The sequence below is a fragment of the Somniosus microcephalus genome, chromosome 32 (assembly GCF_052327205.1).
Source record: "Somniosus microcephalus isolate GS21.2 chromosome 32, FLI_Smic_1.0, whole genome shotgun sequence".
Classification (NCBI taxonomy): Eukaryota; Metazoa; Chordata; class Chondrichthyes; order Squaliformes; family Somniosidae; genus Somniosus; species Somniosus microcephalus.
Genome location: NC_141018.1, coordinates 12,538,168 through 12,555,409, shown reverse-complemented (window position 1 = coordinate 12,555,409; position 17,242 = coordinate 12,538,168). Strand labels below are relative to the sequence as shown.

Sequence of the window (17,242 nt, the reverse complement as noted above, 5' to 3'; positions counted from 1 at the left end):
CCAGCTTTGGTTCCCTTCTCCCTCATATGCTTGGCAACGGGTTTGAAACCTCAACTGAGCTGTAGTTTCCTCTTAGTTGATATTGTTCTCTGGCCCACAGACTAATTCCCAGACCCACCGGCAACACCCCAGGGTTAATTCATTTGGATGGATTTTCCACAATGTTCCTATTAGCCAGTAAATATGGATTAGGGAGACTGTAAACCATCAGGCAGAGTGGGGCTGGGACACTACACCTGTGGTGGGGAGAAATCTTTAGATCAAGTGGTCAGGAGAGGAGAGAGAGTTGGTGATACATAGGATATACGGCACAGAAACAGGCCATTCAGCCCAACCAGTCCATGCCGGCGTTTATGCTCCACTCGAGCCTCCTCCCGTCTTTCCTCATCTAACTCTATCAGCGTAACCCTCTATTCCCTTCTCCCTCACATGCTTGTCCAGCCTCCCCTTAAATGCATCGATACTATTCACTTCAACCACTCCCTGTGGTAGCGAGTTCCACATTCTCACCACTCTCTGGGTAAAGAAGTTTCTTCTGAATTCCCTATTGGATTTCTTGGTGACTATCTTTATTGATGGCCTCTAGTTTTGCTCTTCCCCACAAGTGGGAACACTCTCTCTGTATCGACTCTATCAAAACCTTTCATAATTTTAAAGACCTCTATTAGGTCACCCCTTAACCTTTTTTCAAGAGAAAAGAGACCCAGCCTGTTCATCCTTTCCTGATATGTATACCCTCGCATTTCTGGTATCATCCTTGTAAATCATCTCTGCACCCTCTCCAGTGCCTCTATATCCTTTTTATAACATGGCGACCAGAACTGTATGCAGTACTCTAAGTGTGGTCTAACCAAGGTTCGATACAGGTTTAGCATAACTTCCCTACTTTTCAATTCTATCCCTCTAGAAATAAACCCTAGTGCTTGGTTTGCTTTTTTTATGGCCTTGCTAACCTGTGTTGCTACTTTTAGTGATTTGTGTATTTGTACTCAGAGATCCCTTTGTTCCTCTGCCCCACCTAGACTCGCACCCTCCAAGTGATAAGTGACCTCCCTATTCGTCCTACCAAACTGTAATACCTCACATTTATCTGTGTTGAATTTCATTTGCCAATTATATGCCCATTCTGCAAGTTTATTAATGTCTTCCTGTAACTTGTTGTAGTCCTCCTCAATATTGACAATCCCGCCCAATTTGGTGTCATCCACAAATTTAGAAATTGTGTTTTTGATTCCAAAATCTAAATCGTTAATAAAAATTATGAACAGCAGTGGTCCCAGCACTGATCCTTGTGGAACACCACTACCCACCTTCTGCCACTGTGAATAGCTACCTTTTACCCTACTCTCTGCTTTCTGTCCTGAAGGCAGCCAGCAATCCATTCTGCTACTTGTCCCCTGACTCCGCATTCTCTGGCCTTGTTCATCAGTCTATTATGGGGTGGGTACCTTATTGAAGGCCTTTTGACAATCCAGATAAATTACATCTACTGCATTACCCTTGTCTACTCTCTCTGTTACCTCTTCAAAAAATTCAATAAGGTTGGTCAAGCAAGACTTTCCCTTTTGAAATCCACGCTGATTATTCATTATGTTGTGATAGCAAAATACTGCGGATGCTGGAAATCTGAAATGACAACAGAAAAAGCTGGAAAATCTCAGCAGGCTAGGCAACATCCGTGGAGAGTGCTGTTTTTTGTTTCTAGATGTTCCTCTATTTTCTCCTTTAGTAGGGATGCCATTATTTTTCCTACCACCGATGTTAAGCTGACTGGTCGATAATTCCCTGGGCATGTTTTACGCCCCTTCTTAAATATCGGCATTACGTTAGCCATCCGCCAATCCTCTGGCACTATACCTTTTTCTAACAAATTATTAAATATGTATAGTAATGCCTCTGCTGTCTCTTCCCTAGATTCTTTTAAAATGCAGGGGTGCAATCCATCCGGACCAGGGGTTTTATCCTCTTTGAGTTTGATTAATTTATTTAATATATCCCCTTTTGAAAAAAATTTTAAATGCACTTCTCTCATTATTAATCTCATCATCCGACGTCATGTCCACCTGTTCTATCTCCCAGGTAGAAGATAATGGAGACATTCAGTCAATGGGAAGGGAAATTGGGCAGTGTGGACAACAGGCTGATCCGCTATGGCCAGTTCCCCCTTCCCACCGAAGTTGGCAAGTGCCCGCTTGCTGTTTAGGGGAGCTCAGGTGTGGTGACTATTAATTCTCACTGAACGATTCAAGAGAAACAAACCCATGTCTGTCGATAACTGAGAGTACAGGTAGATAGAGAGAGCTGGCACAGCGGAGCGGGGACCTAAATACGCAGCACCAGGAGGCTCCGGCCATGAAAACTTGTTCAGCGCCACTTGAACTAGATGTGTGGGGAATGGGGGGGATTTAGGGTCGGGAGGGTGGGGTCTGTATTGTGGAAAACAACCAACAGAGTAACGGACAAAAAAAAATAGCCATTAACAGATCAAACAAAGAATTTAGGAGGAATTTCTTGACACAAGAGCGGAGAGAATGTGGAACTCACTGAAACATGGAGCGGTTGAAGTATTGACACATTAAGGGGAGTTTTGATGTATACACGAGGGAGAAGGGAATGGAGGGTGATCGGGGCAGGGTGGGAAGAGGAAATTAGAGTGGGAGGAGCCTCGTGTGGAGTATAAACACTGGCTGTGGATTTGGGTTAGTGGCTGTGTCCCGAGGGGAGCCAATGAACGCTCCACACTGGACAAAGAGAGACTCTGAAAACGGATGATGGGTTTCTGCTCGACAGACTCCCAGCTATCAAATAAAGAGAATGTAGCGAGGATACCCCACCAGTGCCCACAGCACCTGTGACAGTTAAAGACATATACAGTGCTTGTATCGAAGCTCTTACACTTGTGTGCAGGGATATATAGTGCTGTATTCTGTTAACGTTTTACTGCTCTCTCCAGTTGCAGGTGACCCCTGCCACTGATCACATCCGATAGCATGACTCAAGGGACGGAGTCACGGTCTGCTGAGGATCGAACCACCACAGATGGGGGGACTACAAGTTTCGGCACCATGTTCACGAGCCCTGTGTTTAACCCATGTACATTCCCATTTTTTTCTGCTCCGTTCCCACTTTAATTTTACACTTGCCCCTTTAAGCAAAGTGGGAGTCGGAGTGATATTGCCCCACCTGCAGTAACTGCCCCAAGGCATTACTAAACCACGCCACCTGCAGGCTTTCAAATTGCCGTATCAGCAACTCTTGGGCGCAAGATGCTCAGCAATGCTGTGTTCAGAGAGGTTCATCTGAAGGAATTCTGTTCCCACATTTGCAAGCTGTGAATACTGGAATTCTGCCAACAAGCTGAAGAAGAAACCAACCTTTTGCTCTTGAAGATTGTCCGAGGACCTGGGAGGGAAGGTACAGGGAGCTCTGCCGTGGTGGATGTGGTAAGACAGCAAGATATTGGGATCCAGGGGTACCCAGGGCACTGAGAGAGTAGATGGGATCGGCGGGAGCATGCTGTGTGCCGTGTGAAGGTTGTAGGCTGCTCTGGTGAACTTTCTTCCTGGCGAGCTGCGATAGATGGTTATGGATGAGTCTCCTGTGGGATGACTCAACAGGTATCTGCCTTCTGGCAAACTAGGGTTTAAAGAAAAAGAAAAAAAAAAATCAGACAATGTTAAAATCCAGCCCGTCTCTTTCTTCAGTGTGTGAAACCATTCTGAGCCTGTGTAAATACTATTACTGATCACAAGGGTCCAACGTACAACTGCACTGGCTCACACGAGCCATGAGTGTGCTTACACTGAAAACCACATGAACCTGGGAACGAGGTGGACCCGGGGCCGGGGGACGAGGTGGACCCGGGGCACGAGGTGGACCCGGGGCCGGGGGACGAGGCGGACCCGGGGCCGGGGGACGAGGTGGACCCGGGGGACGAGGTGGACCCGGGGCCGGGGCACGAGGTGGACCCGGGGCCGGGGCACGAGGTGGACCCGGGGCCGGGGCACGAGGTGGACCCGGGGCCGGGGCACGAGGCGGACCCGGGGCCGGGGGACGAGGCGGACCCGGGGCCGGGGGACGAGGCGGACCCGGGGCCGGGGGACGAGGCGGACCCGGGGCCGGGGGACGAGGTGGACCCGGGGGACGAGGTGGACCCGGGGCCGGGGCACGAGGTGGACCCGGGGCCGGGGCACGAGGTGGACCCGGGGCCGGGGCACGAGGTGGACCCGGGGCCGGGGGACGAGGTGGACCCGGGGCCGGGGGACGAGGTGGACCCGGGGCCGGGGGACGAGGTGGACCCGGGGCCGGGGGACGAGGTGGACCCGGGGCCGGGGGACGAGGTGGACCCGGGGCCGGGGGACGAGGTGGACCCGGGGCCGGGGGACGAGGTGGACCGGGGGACGAGGTGGACCCGGGGCCGGGGGACGAGGTGGACCGGGGGACGAGGTGGACCCGGGGCCGGGGGACGAGGCGGACCCGGGGCCGGGGGACGAGGTGGACCCGGGGCCGGGGGACGAGGTGGACCCGGGGCCGGGGGACGAGGTGGACCCGGGGCCGGGGGACGAGGTGGACCCGGGGCCGGGGGACGAGGTGGACCCGGGGCCGGGGGACGAGGTGGACCTGGGGCGGGGGGACGAGGTGGACCCGGGGGCGGGGGACGAGGTGGACCCGGGGCCGGGGGACGAGGTGGACCCGGGGCCGGGGGACGAGGTGGACCCGGGGCCGGGGGACGAGGTGGACCCGGGGCCGGGGGACGAGGTGGACCCGGGGCCGGGGGACGAGGTGGACCTGGGGCGGGGGACGAGGCGGACCTGGGGCCGGGGGACGCGGTGGACCTGGGGCCGGGGGACGAGGTGGACCTGGGCCCGGGGACGAGGTGGACCTGGGCCGGGGGACGAGGCGGACCTGGGGACGAGGTGGACCTGGGGCCGGGGGACTAGGTGGACCTGGGCCGGGGGACGAGGCGGACCTGGGGCGGGGGACGAGGTGGACCTGGGGCGGGGTGCACCTGGGACGAGATGTTTAGCTGCGGATCTGGGCTTAGTCTCAGTGGGCCGTATGTGTCACTAAGATTTTTATGAAATTTAAAATTTGGCTACAATTTAAATTGTGCAGTTTCTGTACCACAATCGATTGGCTGGAAGCATGTCCCTAGTTTGTTGGGTGTCGCAGTAACTCCGCCCAGTTGTGGGTGGTGTAAGCGCTCAGTGCAACGTGCCCCACTCCAAACTACTGGCACAGAAAAAGATTCCTTTATTCGGCCCAGAGCTATAGAATTCTTTCCGTTATTTGTTCATGAGGTATGTTCCGTCCTCTGACTTCCCACGGTGGAGTTGGAATTCTTACTGAGCTATCCTTGGTGTAAGTGCGGGTCCAGGACATCTTCCATTGCCAAGTCTCCAGTGACCAGTACCTTGGACAGCTGGTCAGTCACCATGGCCCAGGCCTGACCGACTTGGGCCACGAGGTCTGTGACTCAGCATCAAATGAGTCAGAAGGTTGTGGGTTTGTGCCCCACTCCAGTGACTTGAGCAAAAAATCTAGGCCGACACGCCAGTGCAGTACTGAGGGAGTGCTGCGCTGTTGGAGGTGCCATCTTTTGCAATGACACAAGCCGTCACGTCACGCCAACACGGGCAGTCTTTTGCGCACCCCTGGCAACCGTGTCTTCGGCTGCCGAGGCCCTAAACCTCTCTGCCTCTCTCTCCTCCTTTAAGACCCTCCTTAAAACCTACCTCTTTGACCAAGCTTTTGGTCATCTGTTCTAATATCTCTATGTGGGTTGGTGTTAATTTTTTTTTGATAACGCTCCTGTGAAGCGCCTTGGGGCGTTTTACGACACTAAAGCCACTATTAAATACTAGTTGTTGTCATGTCACACTGTAACACAGGCTGGCGTGTACCAGAGGCTGGAGGATGGAATTACAGCGCGACGTATTTACATCGATGCGGACACAGCAATTTGCAATGGAAAAGTTGACAAAAATGTGACAGAAACATGTCAAGAGGAGGTTTTGTCGACAGGAAGTTCACCCAGGCGTATGTTTTTTCAATACATCATCATGGATACATATATAAGATGGGTTTGTTCACACGGGTTTGAGCCTCAAGTCTCACCTGCTTCCGGTGCAGCAAAGGATATTTCCAGAAGAACTCGGTGGTCTGCTATGGTTTAGTTTGCACCTAAAATAATTTGCACCTCCCTTCATTCAACTGTTTCTCAGGTTCCTTCCTCGTCTCCAATTCTTTCCGTGTCTTGCTCTGTTTTTCTGTTCATGTTTCTTTCACATACACCAACACGCCTGCGCACACGCACCAACATACACAGATCAACACGCACACACGCAAACCAGATAATGCTACAACTGGAGGCACCACTACTTTTGCCATCTTGCGGCAGCTTTAAGCTTTCCCGAGCTGGCCAGGTCTCAGACCCGCTCCCCCACTGAGGGCCGCAGGCCATCTGTGACCAAGACTCCACCGACAGCTCTCACTACTCTCAGCTCGATCTTTGGCCGAGTGCTGCTCTCGATACTCTTGGAGAATAACTTGTGCCTCACTCAAGATTAGCAAAGCAGCGTTCTCGGGGCGAGAGAGATTTAAAGGGGCCACAGCCAGATGAAAGAGCAGTCAGAAGTTTGGGAAGGATAAGGTGACAACACAAGACATCGCTCAGTACTAGCTGTAAATGTATGGATACTCGCTCAGCACAGACTCCCTCAAGTCCCAGGACAGCAGGTTTTCAGATACTCTGTCAACAATTCAGACAGGCTCTTATGGGAAATGAGGTTGATGAGGTGTGGTTGCTATGGCTTGTCGGTACATGACAGTGGCAGATACAGTAGATTGGTGAGCAGTCGCACTAAGTTGAAAGAAAGATTTCTGACCTAGAGAGAAATGCAGGAACTTAATGGAGACATAAATACGAGGGGATTAAAGAGGGTGAAACAAGTGTGTTGAGACTTGAATAAGCGACGAAGATTGTCAGGGTGAAAGGGACACCTAGTTTAGACTAGGACTTGACTGGGGCAGAAGGGTAGAGTAATAACTGGATACCATGTGATCCTAATAAATAAACTCTTCTGCCCAGCAGCCAGACAATTGGTCAGCCTGATCGGTGGGCGGGGGTGGTGGGAGAAGGCTGGAGTTCGGAGCTGGGGGAGGAAAGAGCAAGACGGGGGCTGGGGGGGAGGGAGAACATAAGAAATAGGAGCAGGAGTAGGCCAATCGGCCCCTCGAGCCTGCTCCGCCATTCAATAAGATCATGGCTGATCTGATCCTAACCTCACATCTTCTATCACTCTCCATCCCACCCGAACCCATGTGATCTCCCGGGAGAGGCGAAAAACCAGGTAAAAAACCCAATGGCCAATTTGGGAGAAAAAATCTGGGAAATTCCTCTCCGACCCAGCTAGGCGATCGAAACTCTTCCAGGAGATCACTCTGTCCCTATATTTTCTACAGTACGGGGGCTGGGGGGGGAGGGAGACGGGGGCTGGGGGGGGGGGAGGGAGACGGGGGCTGGGGGGGGAGGGAGACGGGGGCTGGGGGGGGAGGGAGACGGGGGCTGGGGGGGGAGGGAGACGGGGGCTGGGGGGGGAGGGAGACGGGGGCTGGGGGGAGGGAGACGGGGGCTGGGGGGAGGGAGACGGGGGCTGGGGGGAGGGAGACGGGGGCTGGGGGGGGAGGGAAACGGGGGCTGGGGGGGAGGGAGACGGGGGCTGGGGGGGAGGGAGACGGGGGCTGGGGGGGAGGGAGACGGGGGCTGGGGGGGAGGGAGACGGGGGCTGGGGGGGAGGGAGACGGGGGCTGGGGGGGAGGGAGACGGGGGCTGGGGGGGAGGGAGACGGGGGGGAGGGAGACGGGGGCTGGGGGGGAGGGAGACGGGGGCTGGGGGGGGCGGGAGACGGGGGGGAGGGAGACGGGGGCTGGGGGGGGCGGGAGACGGGAGACAGGGGCTGGGGGGGCGGGAGACGGGGGGGAGGGAGACGGGTGCTGGGGGGGGGGAGACGGGGGGGAGGGAGACGGGGGCTGGGGGGGGCGGGAGACGGGGGGGAGGGAGACGGGGGCTGGGGGGGGCAGGAGACGGGGGGGAGGGAGACGGGGGCTGGGGGGGGAGGGAGACGGGGGGGGAGGGAGACGGGGGCTGGGGGGAGGGAGACGGGGGCTGGTGGGGGGAGGGAGACGGGGGCTGGGGGGAGGGAGACGGGGGCTGGGGGGGGGGAGGGAGACGGCGGCTGGGGGGGGGGAGAGAGACGGGGGCTGGGGGGGAGAGAGACGGGGGCTGGGGGGGGGGGAGGGAGACGGGGGCCGGGGGGGGGAGGGAGACGGGGGCTGGGAGGGAGGGAGACGGGGGCTGGGGGGGGGGGGGAGGGAGACGGGGGCCGGGGGGGGGGAGGGAGACGGAGGCTGGGAGGGAGGGAGACGGGGGCGGGGGGGGGGGAGGGAGACGGGGGGCTGGGGGGGGAGGGAGACGGGGGGCTGGGGGGGGAGGGAGACGGGGGCCGGAGGCGGGAGGGAGACGGGGGGGGGGAGGGAGACGGGGGCTGGGGGGGGGGAGGGAGACGGGGGCTGCGGGGGGAGGGAGACGGGGGCTGGGGGGGGCGGGAGACGGGGGGGGAGGGAGACGGGGCTGGGGGGGGAGGGAGACGGGGGCTGGGGGGGGGAGGGAGACGGGGGCTGGGGGGGGAGGGAGACGGGGGCTGGGGGGGGAGGGAGACGGGGGCTGGGGGGGGAGGGAGACGGGGGCTGGGGGGTGAGGGAGACGGGGGCTGGGGGGGAGGGAGACGGGGGCTGGGGGGGGGGGAGGGAGACGGGGGCCGGGGGGGGGGGAGGGAGACGGGGGCTGGGAGGGAGGGAGACGGGGGCTGGGGGGGGGGAGGGAGACGGGGGCTGGGGGGGGGGAGGGAGACGGGGGCTGGGGGGGGGGAGGGAGACGGGGGGCGGGGGGGGAGGGAGACGGGGGCCGGGGGGGGGAGGGAGACGGGGGCCGGGGGGGGGGGAGGGAGACGGGGGCCGGGGGGGGGAGGGAGACGGGGGCCGGGGGGGGAGGGAGACGGGGGCTGGGGGGGGAGGGAGACGGGGGCTGGGGGGGGAGGGAGACGGGGGGGGGAGGGAGACGGGGGCTGGGGGGGGGAGGGAGACGGGGGGGAGGGAGACGGGGGCTGGGGGGGGAGGAGAGACGGGGGCTGGGGGGGAGGGAGACGGGGGCTGGGGGGGGGAGAGAGACGGGTGCTGGGGGGGGGAGAGAGACGGGGGCTGGGGGGGGGAGAGAGACGGGGGCCGGGGGGGGGAGGGAGACGGGGGCTGGGGGGGGAGGGAGACGGGGGCTGGGGGGGGGAGGGAGACGGGGGGGAGGGAGACGGGGGCTGGGGGGGGCGGGAGACGGGGGGGAGGGAGACGGGGCTGGGGGGGGGAGGGAGACGGGGGGGAGGGAGACGGGGGCTGGGGGGGAGGAGAGACGGGGGCTGGGGGGGAGGGAGACGGGGGGCTGGGGGGGGAGAGAGACGGGGGCTGGGGGGGGAGGGAGACGGGGGCTGGGGGGGGAGGGAGACGGGGGGAGAGGGAGACGGGGGCTGGGGGGGAGGGAGACGCGGGCTGGGGGGAGGGAGACGGGGGCTGGGGGGAGGGAGACGGGGGGCTGGGGAGGGAGGGAGACGGGGGCTGGGGGGGGCGGGAGACGGGGGGGAGGGAGACGGGGGCTGGGGGGGGCGGGAGAGACGGGGGGGAGGGAGACGGGGGCTGGGGGGGGCGGGAGACGGGGGGGAGGAGGGAGACGGGGGGGAGGGAGATGGGGGCTGGGGGGAGGGAGACGGGGGCTGCGGGGGGAGGGAGACGGGGGCTGGGGGGAGGGAGACGGGGGCTGGGGGGGGGGGAGGGAGACGGGGGCTGGGGGGAGGGAGACGGGGGCTGGGGGGGGGGGAGGGAGACGGGGGGGAGGGAGACGGGGGCTGGGGGGGGAGGGAGACGGGGGCTGGGGGGGGGGAGGGAGACGGGGGGAGGGAGACGGGGGCTGGGGGGGGAGGAGAGACGGGGGCTGGGGGGGAGGGAGACGGAGGCTGGGGGGGGAGGAGAGACGGGGGCCGGGGGGGAGAGAGATGGGGGCTGGGGGGGGAGGGAGACGGGGGCTGGGGATGATTGAGGCTGGGGGGAGATCGGGGCAGATGGAGTTGAATCTAACACAATGAGGTGCAGAATGTTTAGGAATGAGAGAATAGAAAGGGAATAGATGTGGAATTCTCTGCCCCAGAGGGCTGTGGAGGCTCAGTCGTTGAGTATATTCAAGACAGAGATCGATAGATTTTTGGGCAGTAAGGTAATCAAGGGCTTTGGGGATCGGGTGTGAAAGTCGAGTTTATGTAGAAGATCAGCCATGATCTTATTGAATGGCGGAGCTGGCTCGATGGGCCCTATGGCCTACTCCTGCTCCTAATTCTTATGTTCTTATGGAAGGAGATATCTGAGCTCTGTATGGCAGTGTCACTTGGCAGATAAAGGAACTAAATCCCTCCGGAAAAGGAAAAGCTACCAGCAAAAAAAACTTATTGGAGGTTTCCAACACAGAGCCAGGAGTAACCCTCGAAGTTTGCAGTAGAGCACCAGCTTGGAATAAGAAGGAAGAAAGAATAGTTTAAATAGATAAGGAGGATTGTCGAACACAAGGTGGTTATATTATTGGGGTATTTCCCAGATATAAACTGGGATTGCCCAAGTGAGCAAGGGTCAGAATTGGTGAAAGTAATACCTGACATTAGCAAGGAGCTATGGGAGTGAGGAACTTAAAGTAATTAATATCAGTGGAGAAAAAGTACCAAACTAATGGACTAAAAACCGGCAAATCCCCCGGACCTGATGGGCTACATCCTCGGGTTCTAAAAGAGTTGGCTGCAGAGATAGTGGATGCATTGGTTGTGATCTTCCAAAATTCCCTAGAATCTACAACAGTCCCAGCGGACTGGAAGGTAGCAAATGCAACCCTGCTATTCAAGAAAGGAGGGAGAGAGAAAACCGGGAACTACAGGTCAGTTACCCTGACATCAGTCATCGGAAAATGCTGGAATCCATCATTAAAGAAGTGGTAACAGGGCACTTAGAAAATCATAGGATTAGGCAGAATCAACATGGTTTTATGAAAGGGAACTCGTGATTCACAGATTTATTAGAGTTTTTTGAGGATGTAACTAGCAGGGTAGATAAAGGGGAACCAGTGGATGTAGTATATTTGGATTTCCAAAAGACATTCGATAAGATGCCACATAAAAGGCTGTTACGCCAGAAAGGGCTCATGGGGTTGGGTAACATAGTCACATGGATAGAGGATTAGTTAATGGACAGAAACAGAGAGTCGGGATAAACGGGTCATTTTCAGGTTGGCAGGTTGTAACTAGTGGGGTGCCACAAGGATCAGTGCTGGGGCCTCAGCTATTTACAATCTATATTAATGACTTAGGTGAAGGGTGAGTGTAACGTATCCAAGTTTGCCGACGATACAAAGCTAGGTGGGACAGTAAGCCGTGAGGCGGACAAAGAGAGTCTGCAAAGGGATATAGACAAGTTAAGTGAGTGGGCAATTAAGGTGGCAGATGGAGTAGAGAACCTTTAGCTGAACCTTTACGAAGCGCTGGTTAGGCCACAACTGGAATATTGCGTCCAGTTCTGGTCACCACACTTTAGGAAGGATGTGAAGGCCCTTGAGAAGGTGCAGAGATTTACCAGAATGGTTCCGGGGATGGGGGATCTTAGCTACAAGGACAGGTTGGAGAAGCTGGATTTGCTTTCATTAGAGCAAAGGAGGTTGAGGGGTGATTTGATCGAGGTGTACAAGATTATGACGGGTTTGGATAGGCTAGACGGGGAAAGGCTGTTCCCACTAGTTGATGGTACAAGGACTAGGGGACACAGATTTAAGGTTTTGGGCAAGGGATACAGGGGGATGTGAGGAAAAACTTTTTTACGCAGCGAGTGGTGAGGACCTGGAACTCGCTGCCGACGGAAGTGGTGGAAGCGGAGACACTCAGGCCTAGAAATTCAGTGGCCTGCGCCACCAGTTAGCGCCCAAAGAGGGCACTCAGTGGCTTTTGCGCCACTGGCCACACCTACCGCGATATTTAGCGGGGCGCTAATGGCGGCGTTAGCCTGTAGCGCTGCGCCGCCACCGATGATGTCATCAGTGTGCACAGCGCCTCGCTCCCGCCCCGATGACCATATTTGGTTGCGCCCGCCTCTTCAGCGCCGGCCGCAAATAGCGACCGGTACACAGGGGCCTGCCTGTGGCGGAAGTGGCGCTAGTTAAGGTGGGGGTGCGGCCGGCCGCTTTTTCGGCGCCCGCCTGCCCGCACCTTCGTCCCCGGCCTCCTACACCACCCCCCGCGGCATTGCCGGCTGTTTCCCGAGAGCCCGGCACTTCTCCTTGGTGCCGGGCTCATTTGCCGGCACTCGCGAGCGGGGATCGCGCTGTTGCAGGCACCTCCCCCTTAACAGTGGGAGGAAGGCCTGCAGTACCGCAGCGTGCCGTGCCGTAGCGTGTGGCGCTGCGGCCCTTAGCGCGCCGATATTCAGTTTCAGCGCCCCAAGCGGGGCGCGGGAAGCCTCGATTAGCGGCCCGCTTCCATTTGGGGCGCAGAAACTGAATATCCGGATGGCGCAAGTGGCTCCGCGCGCAGCGGTAATTCCGGCGCCCAGGCGAGCTGGACGCCCCAAACTGAATTTTTAGCCCTCAATGTTTTAAAGGGGAGACTGGATAGGCACTTGAGGGAAATAAACTTGCAGGGCTCCGGGGATAGAGCGGGGGAATGGGACTGACTGGATTGCTCTACAGAGAGCCGGCATGGACTCGATGGGCCGAATGGCCTCCTTCTGTGCCATTATGACTCTATAATGGAGGGAAATATGAGATTATTCACTTTGACAGGAGGAATAGAAAAACCGAATACTTTTTAAATGGGGAGAAACTTTCAAATGTTGGTGTTCAGAGAGATTTAGGTGTCCTCGTACAGGAACCACAGAAAGCTAGCATGCAGGTACAACAAGCAATAAGGAAGGCAAATGGCATGTTGGCCTTTATTGCAAGGAGGTTGGAGTATAAGAGTAAGGAAGTCTTGCTACAATTGTACAGGGCCTTGGTGAGACCACACCTGGAGCACTGGGCACAGTTCTGGTCTCCTTATCTAAGGAAGGATATACTTGCCTTGGAGGCGGTGCAACGGAGGTTCACTAAATTGATTCCTGGGATGAGCGGATTGTCCTATGAGGAGAGAATGAGTAAATTGGGCCTATAATTTCTGGAGTTTAGAAGAATGAGAGGTGATCTCATTGAAACATGTAAGATTCTGAGGGGGATTGACAGGGTAGATGCTGAGAGGTTGTTTCTCCTGACTGGTGTGTCTAGAACTAGGGGGCATAGTCTCAGGATAAGGGGTTGGCCATTTAAGACTGAGATGAGGAGCAATTGCTTCACTCAGAGGGTTGTGAATCTTTAGAATCTCTACCGAGACGGCCACGGAGCACCGGGGCGGCCAAGGAGCACCGGGGCGGCCACGGCGCACCGGGGCGATCACGGTGCACCGAGATGACCACGGAGCACCGAGACGACCACGGAGCACCGAGACGGCCACGGTTCACCGGGACGACCACGGTGCACCGGGACGACCACGGTGCACCGGGACGACCACGGTGCACCGAGACGGCCATGGTTGCAGGGGTTGAATTTCTGGAGGAAGGAGGCCCAGGACAGAGGAAATACTACAAGAAGTATTTCAGACAAGGAGGTCACTGAAAGGGTGAGGAAGTTAAAGGGAGACAAGGCACTAGGCTCAGATGGACTTTATACAAGAACGGACTGGTGAAACTGGCTACTCCCTTCCACTAGCGTTCGTGACTCATTCGAAATGAGAGTTGCGTCTGAAAATTGAGAAGGCGCGAACGTTGCACCAAAGGGCCATAGGGAGAACCCAGGAAACTACAGACCAGCGAGCCTAACATCTGTTATAGGGGAAGTATTAGAAGTAAGAGGGAGTCAGCGTGAATCTTTGGGATGCAGATCTTGCCTAACAAATTTACTGGAGTTCAAGGCAATAATGGATCCCGCTGACAGTGGAAGGGATATACTGTATTTTGATTTCTGAAAGGCCACACAGGTGATTAGTGCACAAGGTCAGAAAGTGTGGCGCAGGAGGCAAGCCTCTGAGGTGGATTAAAAACTGGAGACACCAGAGAAAGCAGAGTGGTTGTGAATGGAATGGCTGTGACATGACGAGGGTCACTGGTGATGTGTCACTGGATCAGTGCTGGGCCATTGCTGTTTACGGTGCACAGAAGTGATCTGGAGCAGGAGAGACAAACACAACTGTCTGAGTTTACAGATGGTAACAAATGGGGAGGTGGGACGAGTTCTAACAATAGTGAAGAGGCATACCAAATACAAAGGGATCTGTTTAGGTTGGAAATGTAAACTCCTGATTGGAAGGTGGCATTTAATGTGGACATTGCAAGGGATGTGACTGGAGAAGGGAAACAAACAGTGGGATATGGATGAAATGGGTCTGAACGCAACACAGGAGAGGGGTCCGGGATATCAGTGAACCATTCACTAAAACTAAACAGCGCAGTGCATGAAGCAGTAAGGAAAGTGAACCAGGTACTGGGATGTGTAGCCAGAGGGATAGAACAATTCCCAGTGGGTGGTGCTGCAGTTGTACAGGGTCTTGGTGAGACCGCATCTTGAGTATTGTGTGCAGTTTTGGTCGTCTTATCTGAGGAAGGATATTCTTGCCATGGAAGGAGTTCAGCGAAGGTTCACCAGGCTGATACCTGGGATGGCAGGAATGACGTATGAGGAGAGATTGGGTCGATTGGGCTTGTACTCGCTGGAGTTTAGAAGAATGAGAGGGGATCTCATTGAAACTTATAAAATTCTGGCAGGACTGGACAGACTAGATGCAGGGAGGTTGTTCCCGATGGTCGGTGAATCCAGAACCAGGGGTCACAGTCTAAGGATAAGGGGTAGGCCTTTTAGGACTGAGATGAGGAGGAATTTCTTCACCCAGAGAGTGGTGAACCTGTGGAATTCTCTACCACAGAAGGCAGTAGAGGCCAATTCATTAAATATATTCAAGAAGGAGTTGGATATATTTCTTAAGGCTAAAGGGATCAAGAGATATGGGGAGAAAGCAGGTACCGGGTACTGAACTTGGATGATCCGCCATGATCGCATTGAATGGCGGAGCAGGCTCGAGGGGCCGAATGGCCTACTCCTGCTCCTATCTTCTATGTTTCTATGGTGATGAGTTTGTACAAGGCACTGGTACAGCCCACACCGGGAGTACCAGGAATTGGATGGAACGCAGAGAAAGGCAACCAAACTGACACCAAACTTAAGGCATCTGCGCTGGGGAGAGGGTGAAGAGCCTGGGATTGATTAATCTGGAGAAGTGAAGGATCGGGGGAAGATATTATTCATGATTTCTGAGGGAATAGATAAATTGAAGCCTGATAATATGTTCAAGATTGCCACAAACTCTAGACCAGGGGACACGGGCTCAAGATGTGAAAGAGAAGGTGCACAGACGATGTCAATTTAACTGAAATAACAACAGAAAATGCTGGAAAAACTCAGCAGGCCAGGCAACATCCGTGGAGAGAGAAACAGAGTTAACGTTTCGGGTCGAAACCCTTCGACAGAACTGAGAGAAAAGGCAGGAAATGAAACAAAAGGCAGTTTGGGGGCTGAGAAATGGGGGAGGGGATGAAAGAAGAGACATTGAGAGATATTCAAGGTGAGACGAGATAGTAATAGGACCGGTAAAGAAACAGATTTAACTCCTGACACAGGAGATGGTGAATGTGTGGAATGGCCTGTCCAGGGAAGGAGTGGAGCAGAGAGTGTGGGAATATTTAAAGGGAGAATTGTCCAGGGTGAGTGTCCTCCGGTCCCCGGTTGGAGGCGGTGCCCCAGGTCACTTTACTAAGATAGCAAGATAGTAAGTTCAAAGTACTAAACTGACCAGCCGTCATTACAAGTGGAATAAAACAAGAGCAAGTAAGTTTCATGAACTCTGTGGTGTATCGATACACTGCCGCCGTTAGGATTTCTCAGAAGTATCAATGTTACATTTTATTAAAAGACTTGCATTTATATAGTGTCTTTCACGACCTCAGGACGTCCCAAAAGGCTTTACAGCCAATGAAGTACTTTTATTTTGGAAGTGTAGTCACTGTTGTAATGTAGCATTACAATGGCAGCCAATTTGTGCACAGCAAGCTCCCACAAACAGCAATGTGGTATTTACCAGATCATCTGTTTCAGTGATATTGATTGAGGGATAAATATTGGCCCGGACACTGGGGATAATTTTTTTTTTTAAATTCGTTCATGGGATGTGGGCATCGCTGGCAAGGCCCGGCATTTATTACCCATCCCTAATTGCCCTTGAGAAGGTGGTGGTGAGCCGACAACTGAGTGGCTTGCTAGGCCATTTCAGAGGGCAGTTAAGAGTCAACCACATTGCTGTGGGTCTGGAGTCACATATAGGCCAGACCGGGTAAGGAAGGCAGATTTCCTTCCCTGAAGGACAATGCTCTTCTTCGAAATAGTGCCATGGGATTCTTTTATGTCCACCTGAGAGAGCAGACGGGGCCTCGGTTTAATGTCTCATCTGAAAGACGGCACCTCCGACAGTGCAGCACTCCCTCAGCACTGCACTGGAGTGTCAGCCTAGGTTTTTGTGCTCGAGTCTCTGGAGTGGGACTTGAACCCACGACCTTCTGACTCAGAGGTGAGAGTGCTACCCACTGAGCCACAGCTTGACAAAGTGTAGAGAGAAAAATACGTTGTTCTGTTACCACTGTGTAAATACCCAGGCCTAGAAATTGGGTTGTGGGTTCGCCAGGGCTGTAGCACCAGAAATTTTGCGCCAGCGTTAATGCGGCAGCGCCCGACGAAAATTCGGTTGCGCCGGCCCCAGAGGGCGGCGGGCGCTAAAGGAGGGTTTTAGCGCCTGAAAACGGGCGTTGAATTGGGTTTCCCGGCGCTAATCCCCCGCTGCGGCACCCGATGCGGTGTGGCAGGCTGGGGAACTGCAGGCCTCCTCCTTCTGTTAAGGAGGAGCTGCCTGCAGCCGACAACTGTCCGGCGGATTCCCCCGACATCTGAGCCTGGCACCTCGGGGAAGTGCCGGGCTCGCAGCACACACTCATCAGGGCCGCGGGGGGGGGTGATGCAGGAGTCCGGGAAGGGAGGTGCGGG

At 56.0% G+C, this 17,242-nt stretch overlaps 1 protein-coding gene across 2 annotated transcripts in view; it reads right to left on the bottom strand.

The window, feature by feature from the left end:
• ice2 (interactor of little elongator complex ELL subunit 2) overlaps positions 1–17,242 on the bottom strand; it is a 143,589-nt gene that overhangs the window by 13,722 nt on the left and 112,625 nt on the right. For both annotated transcript variants that reach the window (XM_085972086.1, XM_085972085.1), the window contains exon 14: positions 3,375–3,636. In XM_085972086.1, coding sequence (XP_085828212.1) covers positions 3,375–3,636 — 262 coding nt within the window. The remainder of the gene's footprint in view (positions 1–3,374; positions 3,637–17,242) is intronic.